Below are 18,604 nucleotides of genomic sequence, written 5' to 3'. Positions count from 1 at the left end.
AAGAGTGCAAACCCCACCCTTTGAATGAAAAGATGATAGAGTACCAAATTAGATAAGCACAAGGTAAACTCAATGCTTGCTCGATGCCAACTCACGTTTTTTAAGACATGCTTCAGACATGGCGCATGTTCGCCTTTGTTAATGTTAATGGCACATTAGACATCAGTCGGAGTTTAACTTTATGTTACACAAGCACAATCAAGATTACTTTCTAACCGTTTATGTATGTTTAATATTAGTTTATTATTAATATTAAACATACATAAACATCAATATTTCCAGGCCAAGTCTCTTTTTCTGCAATGGGATTTCGTTTGCCTGGTCTTCGAAGGTGCACTTATGTTGCAAAGGGTCATCTTGATGTTTATGTAGGAGATAGCCTTTTTGGACATCCATTTCCTTGGTAGATGCTTGACTTGCACCATATGATAACCGTCTAAAACCAGGTAAGCGAAAACCCATCTTTGTTTTGTTTCTTTAGGCACTGACAGAATAATCTCAAAAAAGTAGTAGAAGAAAGTAGTTAACTTGAATTCTGATGCTTCAATATAGAAATGTTTCATGTTGCTTGTAAACTCAATGACAGTTACATATAGACAGTGGAAGGAAACCATTCACTACCGAAGTGGATGGTGAATGGGTTATTTAACGGAATTTAGAGAGAGACAGAGCTCATTAATGATCACATGGCACTATCTTGAAGACTTTCATTGAGGATTACATAAAAGTCTTCATCACAGTCCAACGCTTGCAAACATTATGAATATAATTAATAATCTGTGATCAAAACGTGTTTTAGACTGTGATAAATTATTAGCATATGCATTTCTTCATTTTGACTTCAAACGTAGGCTGGTTGATGAATATGCAAATTTTGAATTAATTGGCACGCCACATTGAATTTTCATCTTAATCCTTTCACGTTGTTGATAGTTGAACATTATGGCCTGGTTTTGACTTTCTCTTCCAAAACCTTTCCCCAGCACCAGTTTCAAACTCTGAGTTCCAATTTGGGTTTGTTTAACATATATCTCCCATTTGCAAAGGAAAAAAAAAACTATTTCCCAACTTGAGGGGTGTATTACAATTTGTTACTCAGTTAACATATATTATGATGTAAGTTTCATTGTAAGTAGATTCTTTTCATTCATTCATCATCGATTCAGCTAAGAGAGATTGCAGAGAACATTACTCATGCTCGCAGTTGATAATTTTGAGTTTTTAATTGGTGATGGTCTTGATCTGTGCATAGAGACCTGTTTACGAAGTTAATAGATTCATCGCATACATAGTGGCTTGCTATTCATGTGGTAAATGTTCTAAAGATACAATTATAATGTGAGAGTGCCGCCACATTGTTGAACTTGAATCTCACCATAAAATATGGCTTGATAAATTACAGTTGATAAATTACAGTTAATAAATTACAGTTAGAGAAAAGAGAAGAATCAAATTTTGTTACAATATCCATGAACTTTAGTCCAACGATTGAGCCAAACATTTAACTAATCACCATGACAGTAAAAAATTAAAACTATGTAGTTTTCTGTTAAACCGCAAGAAAATCTATAGACATGGATACTCATGTGAATGCTGTAAGAAAAACCTTTTGCTATATACTAGTAGGTCAGTGAAATTCAAGAGAAAAACCCAGCTTGATTCTTACTTGCAGCACTAGCGCGTTCCTTTTAGTTATAATTAGTAAGCAGGGAAAACTAAAAATTGCTTCTTAGTTACTTTTTTTTTTCAAGGAATCACCAGTTTAGTAATTCATGAATATAAGAACAGAGCCAGTTGAGTTGTTGAAACATTGTGCCATTATGATTAAAAAATATAAAAGAGAGTAAATTAATGTTATTGAGTATGTTCAATCATACCCAATAATTGAAAAGGAAAATATTTACAAGTATAAATGTTGCCTATTGTACAAAATGTCACTATTATTCCATTCTTCTGCAGTTTTAGATTTATAGCCCATTGAAGTGAAAAGTAATATGCAAGAAAACATTTTCTGCGCAAGACATTGTGAGGCCACCCATTGGATGATCATATCCGAATTCTTCCTCTGCTTGACTCAACAAATCTTGGAATGAAGGTTGGTTCAAGTATGACATGGAGATCACAAACCGCTTCATTTCCTCTCCAACGTACACTGCAAGATACCATTTTGGTACATTTGCGATTTTTGATGGTGTTTGGCTACTGTTAAATGAAGCCCGTCTAATAGCAGCAGGTAAACGAAAGCCCATTTTAAATGTGTCAAAGAACAAAGTAAAGCTCTCAAATTCAAGAAAACTGTATGTATCTTTTGATCTTGCGAATGACTTGTGGTTTCTATGAAGGAAAATAGCGTATTTATAGTCTTCAAGAGTTTATTGAAATCCAATTTTTTTGAGAAGTAATTGTTAAAGAATGGGGTCCATGAGATTGGAGATCATATAGTATTTTCCTGGATGTCTCTTTATATTAAGGATCAACAAGTTCAATAAGAGTGTTATTATAATATTCCCCTGGTGCATGGCTTGTGTTTGTGCATAAAATGCAAGTTTTTGAGATGAAAATAAAATAACAAATAAATTTGCAAGAATATAGTTTTGCAAGGTTCTCATTTCAGATTTCCACTTAAGAGGAAACATAAAAAATAGAAAAAAAAAGTCCTGATATACAAAAGTTGTCTCAACTAGTCAATCCTATTGTGTTATGTTATCGTTCATACGACTTTTTTGCAGTATGAATTAGTTACAATTTGTTCAATTGAGAAGTTGTTTGTAAGAAGACATCTTCCTTGCAGGGAATTGTGAGGCCACCCATTGGATGACAGTAACCGAACTCCTCTTCAGCTTGGCTCAACAATTCTTGAAATGAAGGTTGGTTCAAGAATGAAACTGGAATCAAGAACCTCTTAATTTCCTCTCCAACATATACCGCAAGGTAGCCTTTTGGGACTTCTGTTTCCTTGATAGATGCTTGGCTTGCACTAAATGATGATCGTCTAATACTAGGTAAGCGAAAACCCATTCTTGTTTTATTTCTTTTCAACAAAATGATGTGAAAGAAGTAGTAGAAGAAAGAATTGAACTTGAATTCTTATGCTTCAAGGTAAGAATGATATGTGTTGCTTGTAAACCCAATGATGGGTATATATATAGATTTTGGGAACCAATTGTATGGTGGATGAGTTATTCAATGGGGTTTAGTGAGGGACAAGGCTCATTAATTATCACATGGCACTGTCTTGGAAGTTTTCACTGAGAATTAGCCTTCTGAAAGAGACCTGCTTCACAAGATTCAGACAAGATCTAAGCTTATCAAGTATTATTATTGTCCTTGTTTCTATAGGATAACTTGTAGCTATTATTACTGGTTGGAATCCAATCAATAAACCATGAAATCTACTTGGAAGCTGTTGTTATTGATAAATTCCTGCCACAATTTTGAACTTCAATCTAACTGTAAAATTTTGCTAATACATGTAATTGGACAAAAGAGAAGGACCATTAAATTTTGTTACAGTATACAATTATTAATTAGCTATGGCCGCTTAGTACTTGAGTCAAACATTTGACTAATCACTAATTAGGACAGTATTTTGGATGCATCATTCAAACTTGTCACTAATTAGGACAACTAAAATGATTAGAAACCAAAAGTGAAAAAAATGGGAACGAACCCAAAAAAAAAACACGAGATATAATTAATGGTACCAATGCATGCATGTTCCGAATTTGTCTTTTAAGAGTTTCCCATCAACTGCATGTTGAGCAAAGCTTTTAGCACTTATAGTACAATCAATAAACAATGGAATCTACGTCGAAGCTATTGCAACTTTGAGTGGGTAGAATACTGCCTATTATAAGACTATTCAAAATTAATAATATATTTTCTCAAAACTATTTTGTTCTTGGTAGACGGCAGGTCCATGTGAAGGGCATAGGGAGTCCTTGTGATTTAAGTTTTCATCAAAGTCCAACTCTTGCAAACATTATGAATATAATTAACAATTTGTGACCAAAGCGTGTTGTAAACTGAGATCAATTATTAGCAAATCCATTTCTTCATTTTGACTTCAATATATTCAGGGAAACGTAGGTTGACAAATAAGCAAGTTTTGCCTTATGGAAACAAATACTGCCACACACATTAACAGGGACCCCACATTGAATTTTCATCTTAATCTTTTCACATTGGTAGTTGAACATTATGGCTTGGTTTTGACTTTCTCTTTCAATATCATCAGCTGAAAAATTCTGGTGCCAGATTGTCAGGTGCAATGCTCAGTGAAGTTAGCAAAACACTTGTTAGAGATCTGAGAAATTTAGTTGTAAAGGGTCCACCCTTGTAAGGGAATTATCTCCCTTGTATCTCTGCATATTCTTTTTCTCCATATTCTCTAATTATTTCTATTTATCTAGTACTATTTGCTCACACATCTATAAAAAGTTTCTATCAATGTATATCCATGCCTTGAAAAAAGAAAAAAAGAACATTGGCTATCTATCAACTGAATGTAAGTTGCAGGACAGTTAAATGTTTGTTTTGTCTGTTAGGCGGCCTCATGAGAAGTTGTCTAATCAACTGAATGTAAGTTGCAGGACAGTCAAACGTCCTCATGAGAAGTTGTCTAATCACAACAACTCTGATGTTATTAGTTGAGTTAGTTAAGTTGATTAGAATTACAATTTGTTAATCATTTCAGTTAATACATATTCTGATTTTAGCTTTATTTGAAATATATTATTTTCATTCATCCATAGATTCAACTAAGAGAGATTGCAGAGAACATTGCTCATGCTCTCAGTTCATTATTCAGAACTCTTAATCAGTGATATTCTTGATCTGTGCATAGAGACATTTTTAAGAAGTTAAAAGTTTCATAGCATACATAGTTGTTTCCTACTTTTAATGTGACCGATCTGCTCAATATACATTCATAATGAGAGAGTGCAGCCATGTTGTAGAACTTGAATCTCACCATAAGATCTGGCTTGATATATGCAGTTGGAGAAAAGAGAAGAATCAAATTTTGTTACAATATACATGAATTCTGGGAAACCAAAAGTAATTTCTAAGGTTCTTTTTCAGAGGAATCACCAGTTTGGTAATTCATCAATATATAAAAGAACACACAGTCAGTCTTTGTTGAAACATTGTATCATTATGATTATAGAAAGGTAAAAAGAGTAAAATATTGATAATGAGTATGTCATTTAGATGAACAATTTTCACTAATTCCTTATAAAGGAAAAAGGAAAAATATTTACAAGCATAAACATTGCCTATTGTACAAATTTTCACTACTAATCTATGTCAGTCTTCTGCAGTTTTAGATTTATAGCATATTGAAGCTTGAAGTAATATGTAAGAAAACATCTTCTCTGCAAGGAATTGTGAGGCCACCCATTGGATGCTCATACCCGAATTCTTCCTCTGCTTGACTCAGCAAGTCTTGAAATGAAGGTTGGTTCAAGTATGACATAGGGATAATAAACCGCTTCATTTCCTCTCCAACATACACGGCAAGATAGCCCTTTGACACATTTGCTACTTTTGATGATGTTTGGCTACTGCTAAATGAAGCCCGTCTAATAGCAGCAGATAAATGGAAGCCCATTTCAAATGTTTCAAAGAATAAACTTAAGCTCTCAAATTCAAGAAAGGTGTATGAGTGTATGTGAATGACTTGTGATTTCTTTGAAGGAAAGTAGTGTATTTATAGTCTTCAAAAGTTTATTGAAATCCATTTTGTTGAGAAATGATTGTTAAAGAATGGGGTCCATGAGATGAGAAATCATATGGTATTGTCTTGGATGTCTCTCTATCAAGGAAGTCAAATGAGATGGCTAGCTTAAACTTAATGCTTGATTTATGGATACTCATTCTTTTTGTAGACATGAAATAGACACGACACATGTTCTCGTCTTATTGATAATGCGTTTCAATGTTGACACACTACCAAAAATCTTTGTGAATTCTGAGGTTGATAGTGGCTAGTTGACTGCAAATCATAAATGTATATATTTTAGGTTTTAAATAATTATATCCTTTTGTAGTAAGTCTAGCAACAACTGCTTTGCCTAGAATATAAGGTTCTTTGATGATTTGTTTTGTGCATATAAGAATGTATATAAGAGATACAGACATGTAATCAACTTCTAAATTTAGTTGCTAATAGCATTTTGAAGCTAGATAACTAGATAGTGAAAAGCTATATCAGTGGTGCTTTGTTTTCTTGGTTTGAAATCTTGTATATTATAAAATTGATTCATTCAAGTCAAGTTTGATAGACAACAATTTTTACACTTATACCAGAAGTCATTTTTTAGCTTTGAACTTGATAAAACCTTTTTTATAGACTTTGTTCTTTCAATCTATTATAATATTAGTTCTCCAGTTTTTGTTTTTCTTTTCTTTTAAATAAATTTTTAGCTTAAAAAATTCTATTATAATATTAAGATATTTCTAAACAAATAATATAACACTTCAAGTATAGCATATGTTTTCAAATTAATAAAAATATAAAATTTATTGAGTGACTCAAGTCAAACCATATCCTATTTTACTAAACTGATATTAAATCATAAAATGAAATTATATTTAATCCTATTTTACCGTGAAACATTATCGTCAAATTTAAATTCGATAATTAGAGTTGAATTGAGTCACCAAATTGCGTTCTTTTATGCTCCCATAGTCACACATAAGTTACATATCAAGTTAAAATAGTTTAGGTATGTAACATTCTTACCAAACTTTAGAGATGAATGAAATGTCTATATAGTAATAGACCACTCTTAAGGATTGTTCTTGTTTTTTACGGTCTAATTAAATTATAAGTATATTTTATGTCGGTATCATACATGTATCTTTAAAAATATATATATCCTCGGATCTTTAAAAGTTAATATTCTTAAATATTTAAACTAAGTTGAAAATTATACATTAAATATAAGATTAGTTTAGTGGTTAACGTGAATCAGATAAAGAATAAAATAATAAAAAAATTAAAATATAATTTTTACTATTATGTAATTTTAATAAGGATTACTCTATTAAGTGTCGTTTGACATTTGTTAAAAAGTTAAAAATAAAATAAAAGACAAGTATTATATAAAAAAAATCAACATTTGAACTAAAAAGTAGTTGATAATTATACAATTTTAAGACAATATCATGAAAATGTAGCATAATAATAATATTAAAAGATTATTATATTACTGATAATTATTTAAATAAATAAGTTTATTAAATAAAATAAATAAATAATTAATTAAAATAAAATAATTATTTATTAGTTTTTATAGTTAGGGTTATTTTGTCATTTCAAACATATGATAAGATATCATGTATATCAATTAGTAATATCGAGAACATGCTCGATAGCCATTAGCCAGTAGGAATTCATGGAAAACAACCAAAAGATAATATCATTAGCTCTCATCTCAAGTAGGACGTTGGTACAAGAGTTATTTTCTCGAAAAATGTAGTGAATTAATATTTTCTAGTTTCTTGTCAAAAACTCTCAAATAACCAACATATATGCTTAAATATTTTATATATTTAATATTTAAATAAGTTAATAACTGTATAATTTAAGATGGTATAATGAAAATGTAACATAGTAATATCATGGTAAAAATATTATTATATTATTTGTACTTTTTACAAAAAGGATAAGTTTTTTTTAAGATTATATACTTTCAAGACATTGTCATATTCTTGAATTTTTTTTTTTTGGTGAAGATTATTTGATTTGTTGCATAGAAAGAATGTTTGAATGATATGTTTTCTTTTTTATATTAGAAATTAAATATATTTTCATCAAGAAATATTTAGAAGTGTATAGCTCTTCAAAGTTTAGAAGTATCCAACTTTTAATTTTAGATTGTTTTATTTTTAACTGATTACTTATTCATTATGACCGGATATATGTACAAAGTCATCAAAATAGATCATCTATTTTTTATATGTGACTCTAATATATTTTAGGAGAAAACTCGTGATTAAATAAAATAATAAATATATTTTAAATGAGATAATTTTTTTTTATTATTTTAGCACAAATGAAAAAATTTAATTAAGAAGAAAATAGAAACAAAGTTATGAAAAATACGAGATTTCAATCGGGGGATCCTATCACTATGAAATGCAATTTTTTTAAATTGAGCTGACATAGGTATGAAAAGCCATCAAGAATATTAAAAAAGGATTAAAATTAATTATAGTTTTAAATTATTTATTATTATCAATTTATATAATTAAATTTAAAATTAAAATTTTATGGTGTTTTATTCTATTTTTATAGGTGTTAGCTGAATCACAAAAAGTAGTCTTCTATTTTATTTCTCATCAGTTTTAGTTTGGTCCAAAAAGTTGATGAAATGTCATTTTTTTAAGTCACATCACACAATTTATGATCATAGATTTTAGATAAAATTGTTGCATCATGAAATCTTGAGGCATTGTGTGACTTAAATAAGCGCAAAAAGACGACAGTGCAATAAGTTTTGAACTAAAATTTTGTTTGAAGATCGAAACTAAAGTGAAATAAAATGAAAGAACTATTTTTATGATTCAACATAGAAGAAGTAAAACTGCAATTAAACTTAAAAAAAAAATAAGAGAACCCATGAACTGAATTGGTAATAATAGTATCATTAAAACTTCAATTGAACCAAATTAAAATTGTGTAAATATAATATTTGATTGAAAAAAAAGGGCTATGTACAGCGAATTTAAACTAAAATAAAAATATGAGTATTATCTAACGTTGTATTCGCATGGTTTGAGTGTGAACTTCTTTGGTTGTTTTATCTGAAACTCAACTCACTGAGAAGGAGAGGGAAATGCATCTTCGTCGCTTGCTTCCAGTAAAGTGAGTGTTGAGAATTAGCATTTGCATGTTAGGTTTGCTTGCAATTAGTCCCACACCGAATCATCTATCATTTTTTTCGTCTTTATATAACCCATGTTAATCATTAGGTTTGTCCCTTCGGGGACATCCGATAAAATTGGAACGATACAGAGAAGATTAGCATGGCCCCTGCGCAAGGATGACACGCACAAATCGAGAAATGGTCTAAATTTTTTTGAGATTTTTTTTCCCTTCATTTTCTTTCTCTCGTTTTCTACTTCCACATTTGTTTCCTTTTTCTGCATTTCGTTTTCCCTTGTCCAACTACTGTTTCCCGTTCCTTTTCTCTTTGATTTCGCGTTTTGGTTCTGCATTCCTTTCAGCGTCTAGGGTTTTAAAATTGGGGGTGTCTCCTTTACATTGCAAAGTTAAATAATTTCTGAGGACACAACTGATTTCTTAAGTGAGTGGTTTGCTTAGCTGTATATAGGTAAATTCTTGCATATACAAAATTTTATTCAATCATTATTATGCATTGTCTATTAAAATGGTTTACCATATTTTAGCTTTGAATTCAATTTTCTGATGAGTCCATGATAGAGAAAACATCAAATAATAGAATGCCAAATTGTGTTTGTATAATATTGGTTAATTAACTTTTTCAATGTCAACATTTTGAACCAAATATTAATCCTGCAATATGAAAACTGAAATCTTAAAATCTCTTTTTGAATAGATTATTACATTTTGTTATTCAGTTATAATTTTACTGTAAATAGATTCTATTTATTCATTCGTCATTGATTCAGCTAAGAGAGACTGCAGAGAACGTTACATTGCTCATGCTCTCGGCTCATAATTCAGAATTCTTAATCGGTGATAGTCTTTATAGAAGGTAATAGTTTCATAGCATACATAATTCCCTACTTTTAATATGGCAGATGTGCACAAGATCACATCGTTGAACTTGAATCTCACCATAAAATCTGGCTTGACATATGCAGTTGGAGAAAAGAGAAGGATCAACTTTTGTTACAATATCCATGAACTCTTGTCCCACGATTGAGCCAAACATTTTACTTATCTCAAAGACTGTAAATTTATTATATATATAGTCTTTCGTAGAACGCAAGAAAATCTACAGACATAGATAATCGTAGGTTAATGATGTAAGAAAAATCATTTCCTATAAACTAGTATTAAGTTAGTGAAATTAGTAATAATTAGTAAACCGGAAAATATGAACATTGCTTCTTAGTTTCCTTTTTCCACGGAATACCAGTTTAGTAATTCATAAATATAGCAACAAAGAGGCATTCGAGTTGTTGAAGCACTGTGTCATTATGATTAGACAAATAAACAAGAGAATGAAATAATGTTACTAAGTATGTCATTCAGATGAACAATTTTGACCCATTCCCAACTAAGGGAAAAAGAAAATATTTACATGTGTAAAAGATGCCTATTGTACAAAATGTCACTATTAATCTATGTCAATCTCTTGCAGTTTTAGACTTATAGCACATTGAAGCAAGAAGTAATATGCAGGAAAACATCTTCTGTGCAAGGTTATCAAGTGAACCATACATACCTTAAAACATTAACTTGTGTTGATAAAGGTTGTTCGATGATTTGTTTTCTGCATACAAGAATAATTAGCTAGTAGAACCTTAATTCATGACTCTGTTAACAAGAGATCATGGGCTAGTTTGGATTAACTTTTAGGGACTTTCAAATTTCCAACTCAGGTGACTATTTGATACTTGAAAATCATGTCTTACTGCTATTCTGTTTGTAGATTATGTTTGGACCCAGGGAACCGGCAATGGAGTACTTTTCATAATTGGGTCAAGAATTGTCAAACCTGAACTCTATTGGCTGATAGGTTTAGCTTCTGTTTTAGGCGCTAATTAATTTAGTTGTCTGTCTATAATATTAATACATGCTCTGTGAAGACTGTTTAGTCATATGGAGTTCAGCCCTTGAAACATGTGAACTGTAATTTTTATTGTCTAGTCACTCTCTTTACTAAAAGTATATATTTGATAAGAGAGGATACCGTGTGCAGGGAGTTTATGATTGTTTTTTGATTGAGAAAATACCCGTAACTTACACCTTTATGAATAGTGGAGAGGGGGCTGCTAGAACTCAGAGTAAAGCGTTGCCGCTAATTGTGCGCTTTCTGACAACAACTTTGACAACAAATCCATGTGAAGAGCACTGGAAGTCCTTGTGATTGTGGTCTCCACCACCTTCTTCAAACATCACAAAAAAAATCCAACTCACAATTTAATTGATGAACAAGATGTGGTTTTATTATGTGGTCAATTATTGGTATATTCCTTTCTTCATTTTCATTTCACTTCTACTGACTTGCTCCCAAAATTCTATCATGTGCCAATCAAGTTTAAAATCTTTATAGGTTAAATTATTATTTTTATTAAATATTAATTTTTTTCTGAGTTTTGTTGTCTGGCCTCGTAATATATATACCAGTTTTGCCTTACCATGTCTACTAGTATGTAACAGACAGTATCCATAAAATTGGTGCGCATGGCTTGTGTTTGTGCATGCAATGCAAGTATTTGAAATGACAGAAAAACAACATATAAATTCCCAAGAATATGGTGTCATTGAAGTTATGTTCTCATTTCAGATTTTTTCACTTAAGAGGAAACATCAAAATGAACAAAAGAAATTCCTGATGTACAAAATTTGTCTCAACTAGTAAATCCTACTGTGCTATGTTATCATTCATATGACCTTTTGGTAGTATGAGTTAATTAGAAGCCATTCAAGCGAGAAGCTGTTTGTAAGAACACATCTTCCGTGCAAGGAATTGTAAGATGGGTATATGTAGACTTCGAAAACTAATTAGATGTTGTTTGATGGGGTATAGTGAGAGACATGGCTCATTAATGATCACATGGCAGTCTTTGTAGGTTTTCATACCTGTGCACAACACTTTCAAGTTCTAAATGGTCACCATGTTAGCACAACTTCTTAATGTAGGAATACATTTAATTACTCTCTCAAGTCTAAAGCAATCATTCAATCTTTTTGAGAAAAACTTATAGACAGCATCATGTGAACCATAGTCTGATTGTCTCCAACTATACCCTTGAAGAACTAAGTCAAGAACAATAAATATTCACAATTAATGAATAGCGTGTTGGTGTTTGACTGATATTTCTCATAATTCTTCGGGTCATTCATCAACATTAAATTGTGTTATTAAATATTAATATCAAGAGAACATGGGCCATGTCTTAATAAAAAGGAGTAGGCATTGTACAAGCATTGAGTTTAACATCATCCAATGGGTGGCCTCACAATTCCTTGCATAAAAGATGCGTTCTCGAATATTACTTCTTGCTTCAATTGGCTATAATTCTTACAATGAAGGAGACTAACTTAGATTAGCATAGACATTTTGTACAATAGTCATTTAGATTTGTAAAGTTTTTTCCTTTCCCTATCTTCGGAATGTGTTAGAATTGTCCCTCTGAATGACAAATTCAGGAACAGATTATTTGTTATTATTTATTCTAATTCTAATAACACAATATATTCATAACTCAATGGCTCCTATATGCTTCTGTTTATAAATTACAAAACTGGACATTCCTTGGGGAAAATAAAGAAATTATGAAGAAAAATCTTATTATTATCAAACCAGTTATTCTACATTTACTGGCCTAATATTACATTCATCCAAACTCTTATAGTTGATTAGCTATCTTGTATCAAAGCTCAAACTTATTACATGCTTTATGCTTCTTCATCTACACAGAGCAAATAAGCTAATAAATAAGAAGAAAGCCCCTCCAAATATTCCAACTCTGGTGAGATTCAATCATCTACTTACTATTTGAACTTATTTTGGTAAATGTATTTTTTACTTTTGCTACAGGGATGACATTCTTAAATTTAACTGTTTTAGTTAATGTTTGGCTCAATTGTGGAACCAAATTTCATAGTCTGGTCCTTCTCATTTCTCTAATTGATATAACTGCCAGATTTTACAGTTTGATCTACAATGTGGTAGTAGTCTATCCATACAAGGTTGCAGTAGCTTTCTGACAACAACTTTAAAGACAAGTCCTTGTGAAGAGCTCGGGAAGTCCTTGTGATTTTGGTCTGTCTCAAGAAAAATGCAACATACAAATTAATTGGCAACTCAGACGTCTTTTTTATTATGTGATCAATTATTGATATATTCCTTTTTTCATTTTCATTTCACTTCTACTGACATTGCTTCCAAAATTATATCATGTGGCAATTAAGTTTAAAATTTTTATAGGTTAATGAAAGGTTTTTCTTTGAAGATTTATTTGTTTGAGTTTTTTTGTATCCTCAATCACGAAACTTGAGTTACTATAGACAATATCTATAAAATGAAATTCAAGTATTTAAGATGACATAAAAAATAACCGATTAATTCTCAAGAATATGGTTTCATTGAAGTTAGTTCTCATTTCAGATTTCCACATAAGAGGAAACATAAAAAAAAATCCTGATACTAAAGTTGTCTCAACTAATCAATCCTATTGTGCTATGTCATCATTCAGATGACTATTTTGTAGTATGAATTAATTATAGACCATTCAAGTGAAAAGCTGTTTGTAAGAAAACATCTTCCTTGCAGGGAATTGTAAGGCCACCCATTGGATGGCAGAAACCGAACTCCTCCTCAGCTTGGCTAAGCAGTTCTTGGAATAAAGGCTCATTCAAGAATGATACTGGAATCAAGAACCTCCTCATTTTATCTCCAACATAAACAGCAAGATAGCCTTTTGGGACTTCCACTTCTTTGCTTGAAGATTGACTTGCACTAAATGATGATCGTCTAATACCAGGTAAACGAAAACCCATTATTATTTTGTTTCTTCACGATATAATGATCTAAAGAAGTTGTAGAAGAAAGAAGTGAACTTGAATTCTAATGGTTCAAGGTAAGAATGATTTGTGTTGCTTGTAAACCCAATGATGGGATATATATAGACTTTGAAAACCAATTGTATGGTGAATGAGTTATTCAATGGGGTTTAGTGGGAGCCATAGCGCTTTAATGATCACATGACACAGTCTTGGAGGTTTTCAATGAGGGATTAAGCTTGTGAATGAGACCTGTTTCACATGTTTCAGACAAGCTCTAAACATATCAAAGTATTATTATTGTCCTTGTTTCTATAGGACAACTATTAGCTATTATTATTGGTTGAAATCCAATCAATAAACCATGAAATCTACTTGACCACAAACATTGCTGTCTATGTTTGCCCAATTAATTTTGTAGGCCGCCTACAGGTTTGTAAGCATAAATGGTTAGCCTTTGTAATAACCAAGTTATAGCTTACAAAAGTCCATGTGATCTTGAACGCTTGTTTCACCACTGATACTTCCTTAGGCTTTGATGATTATGATAAAAAGTTGCTTAACTACAGCTTCTGGAGTTGGATTGGATCAAAAGAAGGATTTTTTTGGAATATATTTTTATTGCAACCAAAAAGCCCAAACATTTGGGGTGTAAAAGGTGTCATGCATGCAAAACTTGTCAATATTTTAACTCTCTTAAACCGTGTAAATATGCTTTTCATAATAGTATACGTTTTCTGAGTCTTGAGACTTTCCTTGACTCTTGTAAGTTTCGGAGATCCAACTCATCTAAACTTTTTTCAATATAAATAAAAAGAAAAGAATGATGTCTGTACAAATGTTATCTGTGCATACCACTTCCATTTTTTGAATGGTCACCATGTTGGCATAGTCTTAAGTAATAATTCAATCTTTGAGAAAGACCACTAGACAGTATCATGTGATCTCTTGTGAACTGTAGTATGATTGTTTCCAACTATATTCAAGAACTAAGAACAACAAATATTCACAATTCAAAAATAGTGTATTAGTGTATGACCGATATTTCTCATAAGGTCATTCATCAACATTAAGTTGTGTTATCAATATGAAGAAAACATGTGCCATGTCTGATGCATGTCTGATAAGAAATGAGTTGGTATTCTACAAGCATTGAGTTTAACATAAAAATATCTCATTTGATTTTGAGTGGTTATGGTTTGCACTCTTATTGAACTAATACAACACCATGTGATCTCTTGTCTCATGGGACCCATCATTTTAACGATCATTTCTCTAGCAAATGGAATTCAAGAAACTCTTGTGTACTATAAATACACTGTTCTCCTTCACAACTTCACAAATCACTCAAGCAAACAAATTTAGATACATTTTTCTATAAATTTGAGAAACTCAGCTTGGTCTATAAAACATTTGAAATGGGTTTCCGATTACCTACCATTAGACGTGCTTCATTTACAGGTAGCCAAGGATCATCCAAAGCTGTGAATGTGCCAAAAGGCTATCTTGCAGTTTATGTTGGAGAGAAAATGAAACGGTTTGTGATCCCCATGTCTTACTTGAACCAACCTTCATTTCAAGACTTGTTGAGTCAGGCAGAGGAAGAATTTGGATATGATCATCCAATGGGTGGCCTCACAATTCCTTGCAGAGAAGATGTTTTCTTGCATGTTACTTCTCGCTTCAATGGACTATAAATCTTACATTGAAGGAGACTAACTTAGATTAGCATAGACATTTTGCACCAATAATCATCATTTAGATTTGTAAAGTTTTTTCCTTTCCCTACATTTGAAATGGGTTAGATTTGTCCAGCTGAAGGAAAAATTCAGCAACAGATTATTTGTTATTATTTATTTTACTGATAATGACACAATATATTCAACAATTCATTGGCCTTCTATATGCTTCTGTTTATAAATTACAAAACTGGCGATTCCAAAAAAAATAAATTATTAAGCAATATCTAGTTTCCTTGGTTTGTAGCAAATGAATTTTCTAGCAGCTTGACTTATGATTTATAGCAATATCTTGGCCACAAAATTTCCAAGTTTAATGACAAGGGCTGTGTTTATCAAATTTCAAATTTCAGCCCTACTTTACTTGTGTGGAAATTCAAGATGAGAACCTAATCTGTATGAAACTATATTCTTGTGAATTGATGTGTTTGTTTTTTGTGTCATCTCAAATACTTGTGTTGCATGCACAAGCACAAGCACTGCGCCAAATAATAGTAATTAGTAATGATATACAAATAAAAATCTTTCTTTAACCAATAAAGATTTTCAACTTGAGTGGCATATAAAGTCAATAGAAGTGAAATCAACAGTATTAATATGAAAAATCCATGTGTGGACCCCAATTAATTTATGAATTGGGTTTTCTTGTGATGTTTGAAAAAGGTGTTGGACCAAAATCACAAGGACTTTCTGTGATCTTCACATGAACTTGTCAAAGTTGTTGTCAGAAAGCACACAATTAACAACAACCCTTTTCTCTGATTTCCTAGTAGCCTCCACTAATCATAAGAGAGTATTTTTTATATTTCACTAATCAAAGAATTAACAAAATAAAGCATGTTAAACATAGATTCCTATCGTTATTATTGGTTCAAGTTTATTGTTGCAAATTAAATTTTGTCATGCAAATTTGATTAGTAACACCTTTCATAGCAAATAATGACGAGTGAATTTGAAGAGATCAAGTAGTAGTTTCATTGTTTTGTCACATCACTGGTCTTTTGTAATTACATTTTAATTTTGATGATATGACATGAAAAATAGAGGATTCTTATTCAATGATCGTTTAAAATTAGCTTATACTAACAATGCATATCTATTAAACTATTTAAAACATTTGCGGTTGGTTAAGAATCAAAAGCTTAATTGAAAAGTTCTTATAAGTTGGAAGGTCATCCAAACATGGCCATGTCACTTTCTTTTCCTTTTGTTGGTCTCTTATTCATGGCTCTATATCTTATCTCTTTCCTACCTATGTCTGATTTTCAATTTTGAATGAAGAACTTTGAATAGTCTAATATTATTGAAGACTTTATTTAAAGGATTTATTGAAGTCCTTCTCTGCAGGAAACAGGAAAAAAGTTATGAAACATAAATACAACTCCACATGTTCCCCTTGAACTCTGTTTAAAAATTAAAGAATAATACATTTCATGCCTAACGGATGTTCATCAATAAAGGTTCTTTCTGCTAACAAATTATTCTTATATGCAGAAAAAGTCATCAAACAAGTTAAAGTTTGGAAAAATAGTCCCCCTTAATATGGAATACCTTCAAAAGATTGCAATTATTTAAAACAAAATATATAGGTTTGTTGAAATCAATAACTCAACTTTCAGAATACAATATTTCTGCTACTTGGGATTCAAACATGTACTACTACTATCTTCTGGACAAAATGACTACTGACTAACGCTTGATAAAGGTTCCCTGTTGCTTCCTAACATTTATGGTTTGTAGCCATTATTTGACTTAAAAGTCATCATTAATAGAATTTTGTGTTGCTATATATCGACATTGAGTCAGGTTATCAATATTAAGAGAACATGTGACATGTCTACAAATATATGAGTATCCATAAATCAAGCATTAATATTTAGCTAGCCATCTCATTTGACTCTTCGTACAGAAAGTGGGGTATATATGCACTCTTATTGAAATTATTGATCCTTGCTAGAGAGACATTCAAAGACAATGTGATCTCTCATCTCATGGACTCCATCTTTTAACATTCATTTCTCAACAAAATGGATTTTAAGAAACTCTTGAAGACTATAAATACAATCTCTTCCTTTACAACCATCACTATTCATTCACAGACTCAAGCATCAAAACCAGAAGAACCGTGGCCATCCAAAACAAAAAACAAAATTTTATAGGTGACATGACCAAAACACCCTTATTAAAAATAAGAAATTACAATAATACCTTAGACCTAATTCAGTTTTCTTCCTCTCTCTCCCTCATCTGTTTAGATTGACTAGTTGAGACAATTTTGTATAGCAGAAATTTCTGTCGTCCATTTTGATGTTTCCTATTAAGTGGAAATCTGAAATGAGAACCTAACATCAATGAAACCATACTCTTGTGAATTGATCTATTATTTTTTGTTTCATTTCAAATTCTTTCATTGCATGCATAAACACAAGCATTGCAATAAATAATAGTAATAATAATGATATATACAAATAAAGTCTATCTTTAACCTATAAGGATTTTCAACTTGATTGGCACACAAAGTCAGTAGAAGTGAAATCCAGATGTTAATATGAAAAGTTCATCCACCGTCCACGACCCCTACTAATGGATAAACTTATATAAACTTTGTTATCCTACAGTTAACTGCACAAATTGAAATGAAAATGGCAAAAGGAATATATACCAATAATTGATCAAAGAATTTTAAAAAAAATTGGTATGCAAAGGCATTACTATGAGAACTGTAACCCCAGCTAAGCTGACACCACAACCATCAACAATTTCAGTCCAATTTGAGTTGTGTTGAAAACCATCTACAGGTTGCATTTATTCAACAATTTCTTAATCCTGCTTGGATTGTAGCCAGAATGAAAATATGAAACATATTGGACGGAGTATTTTTACAAACCAAGTATTCTATATTTAATGGCCTGATAAGTCATTCAACCAACTCTAAATAGTTTCTTAACTGTCATGTATAGTCTAAGCTCACAAACTTATATGCCTTATACTCCTATCAATAACAAAGTTCATTTAAACATTCCAACTCCCATGAAATTCAATTATCAACTTCCATACACACAAACCTTTTAAAACTTGTAATAATTATGAAGGATATGTTACTAGTTGTACCTTATACGTAAATGAAGGTCAAATT

The 18,604-nt window shown here is 31.2% G+C and overlaps 2 protein-coding genes, 1 long non-coding RNA gene and 1 other non-coding gene across 9 annotated transcripts in view; 3 read left to right on the top strand and 1 right to left on the bottom strand.

Moving 5' to 3' along the window:
- Positions 1–6,204, top strand: part of LOC113786732 (uncharacterized) — a 23,568-nt gene extending 17,364 nt beyond the window's left edge. For all 6 annotated transcript variants that reach the window (XR_003473028.2, XR_012163244.1, XR_012163243.1 and 3 more), the window contains 4 exons: positions 283–446; positions 1,960–2,233; positions 2,792–3,002; positions 4,999–6,204. This is a non-coding gene — a long non-coding RNA (uncharacterized lncRNA). The remainder of the gene's footprint in view (positions 1–282; positions 447–1,959; positions 2,234–2,791; positions 3,003–4,998) is intronic.
- A 2,779-nt stretch (positions 6,205–8,983) lies between these two features.
- Positions 8,984–9,086, top strand: LOC113786876 (U6 spliceosomal RNA). Its single transcript, XR_003473184.1, has one exon. It is a non-coding gene; the product is annotated as a U6 spliceosomal RNA (small nuclear RNA).
- A 4,195-nt stretch (positions 9,087–13,281) lies between these two features.
- On the bottom strand, positions 13,282–13,726 carry LOC101505229 (auxin-induced protein X10A-like). The gene has a single exon (XM_012715983.3). It carries the CDS (start codon positions 13,724–13,726, stop codon positions 13,448–13,450), a length of 279 nt encoding a protein of 92 aa, XP_012571437.1. The 3' UTR covers positions 13,282–13,447.
- A 1,421-nt stretch (positions 13,727–15,147) lies between these two features.
- LOC101504925 (auxin-induced protein 6B-like) lies at positions 15,148–15,681 on the top strand. Its single transcript, XM_004500700.4, has one exon. It carries the CDS (start codon positions 15,148–15,150, stop codon positions 15,424–15,426), a length of 279 nt encoding a protein of 92 aa, XP_004500757.1. The 3' UTR covers positions 15,427–15,681.
- The last annotated feature ends 2,923 nt before the right edge of the window (positions 15,682–18,604 follow it).

Source organism: Cicer arietinum, chromosome 5 (genome assembly GCF_000331145.2).
Source record: "Cicer arietinum cultivar CDC Frontier isolate Library 1 chromosome 5, Cicar.CDCFrontier_v2.0, whole genome shotgun sequence".
Classification (NCBI taxonomy): Eukaryota; Viridiplantae; Streptophyta; class Magnoliopsida; order Fabales; family Fabaceae; genus Cicer; species Cicer arietinum.
This window is presented reverse-complemented; position numbering and strand designations above follow the sequence as displayed.

Excerpts from the sequence above, each read along its gene's own strand:
- LOC101504925 (XM_004500700.4), top strand. The coding sequence starts at position 15,148 with ATGGGTTTCCGATTACCTACCATTAGACGTGCTTCATTTACAGGTAGC.
- LOC101505229 (XM_012715983.3), bottom strand. The coding sequence starts at position 13,726 with ATGGGTTTTCGTTTACCTGGTATTAGACGATCATCATTTAGTGCAAGT.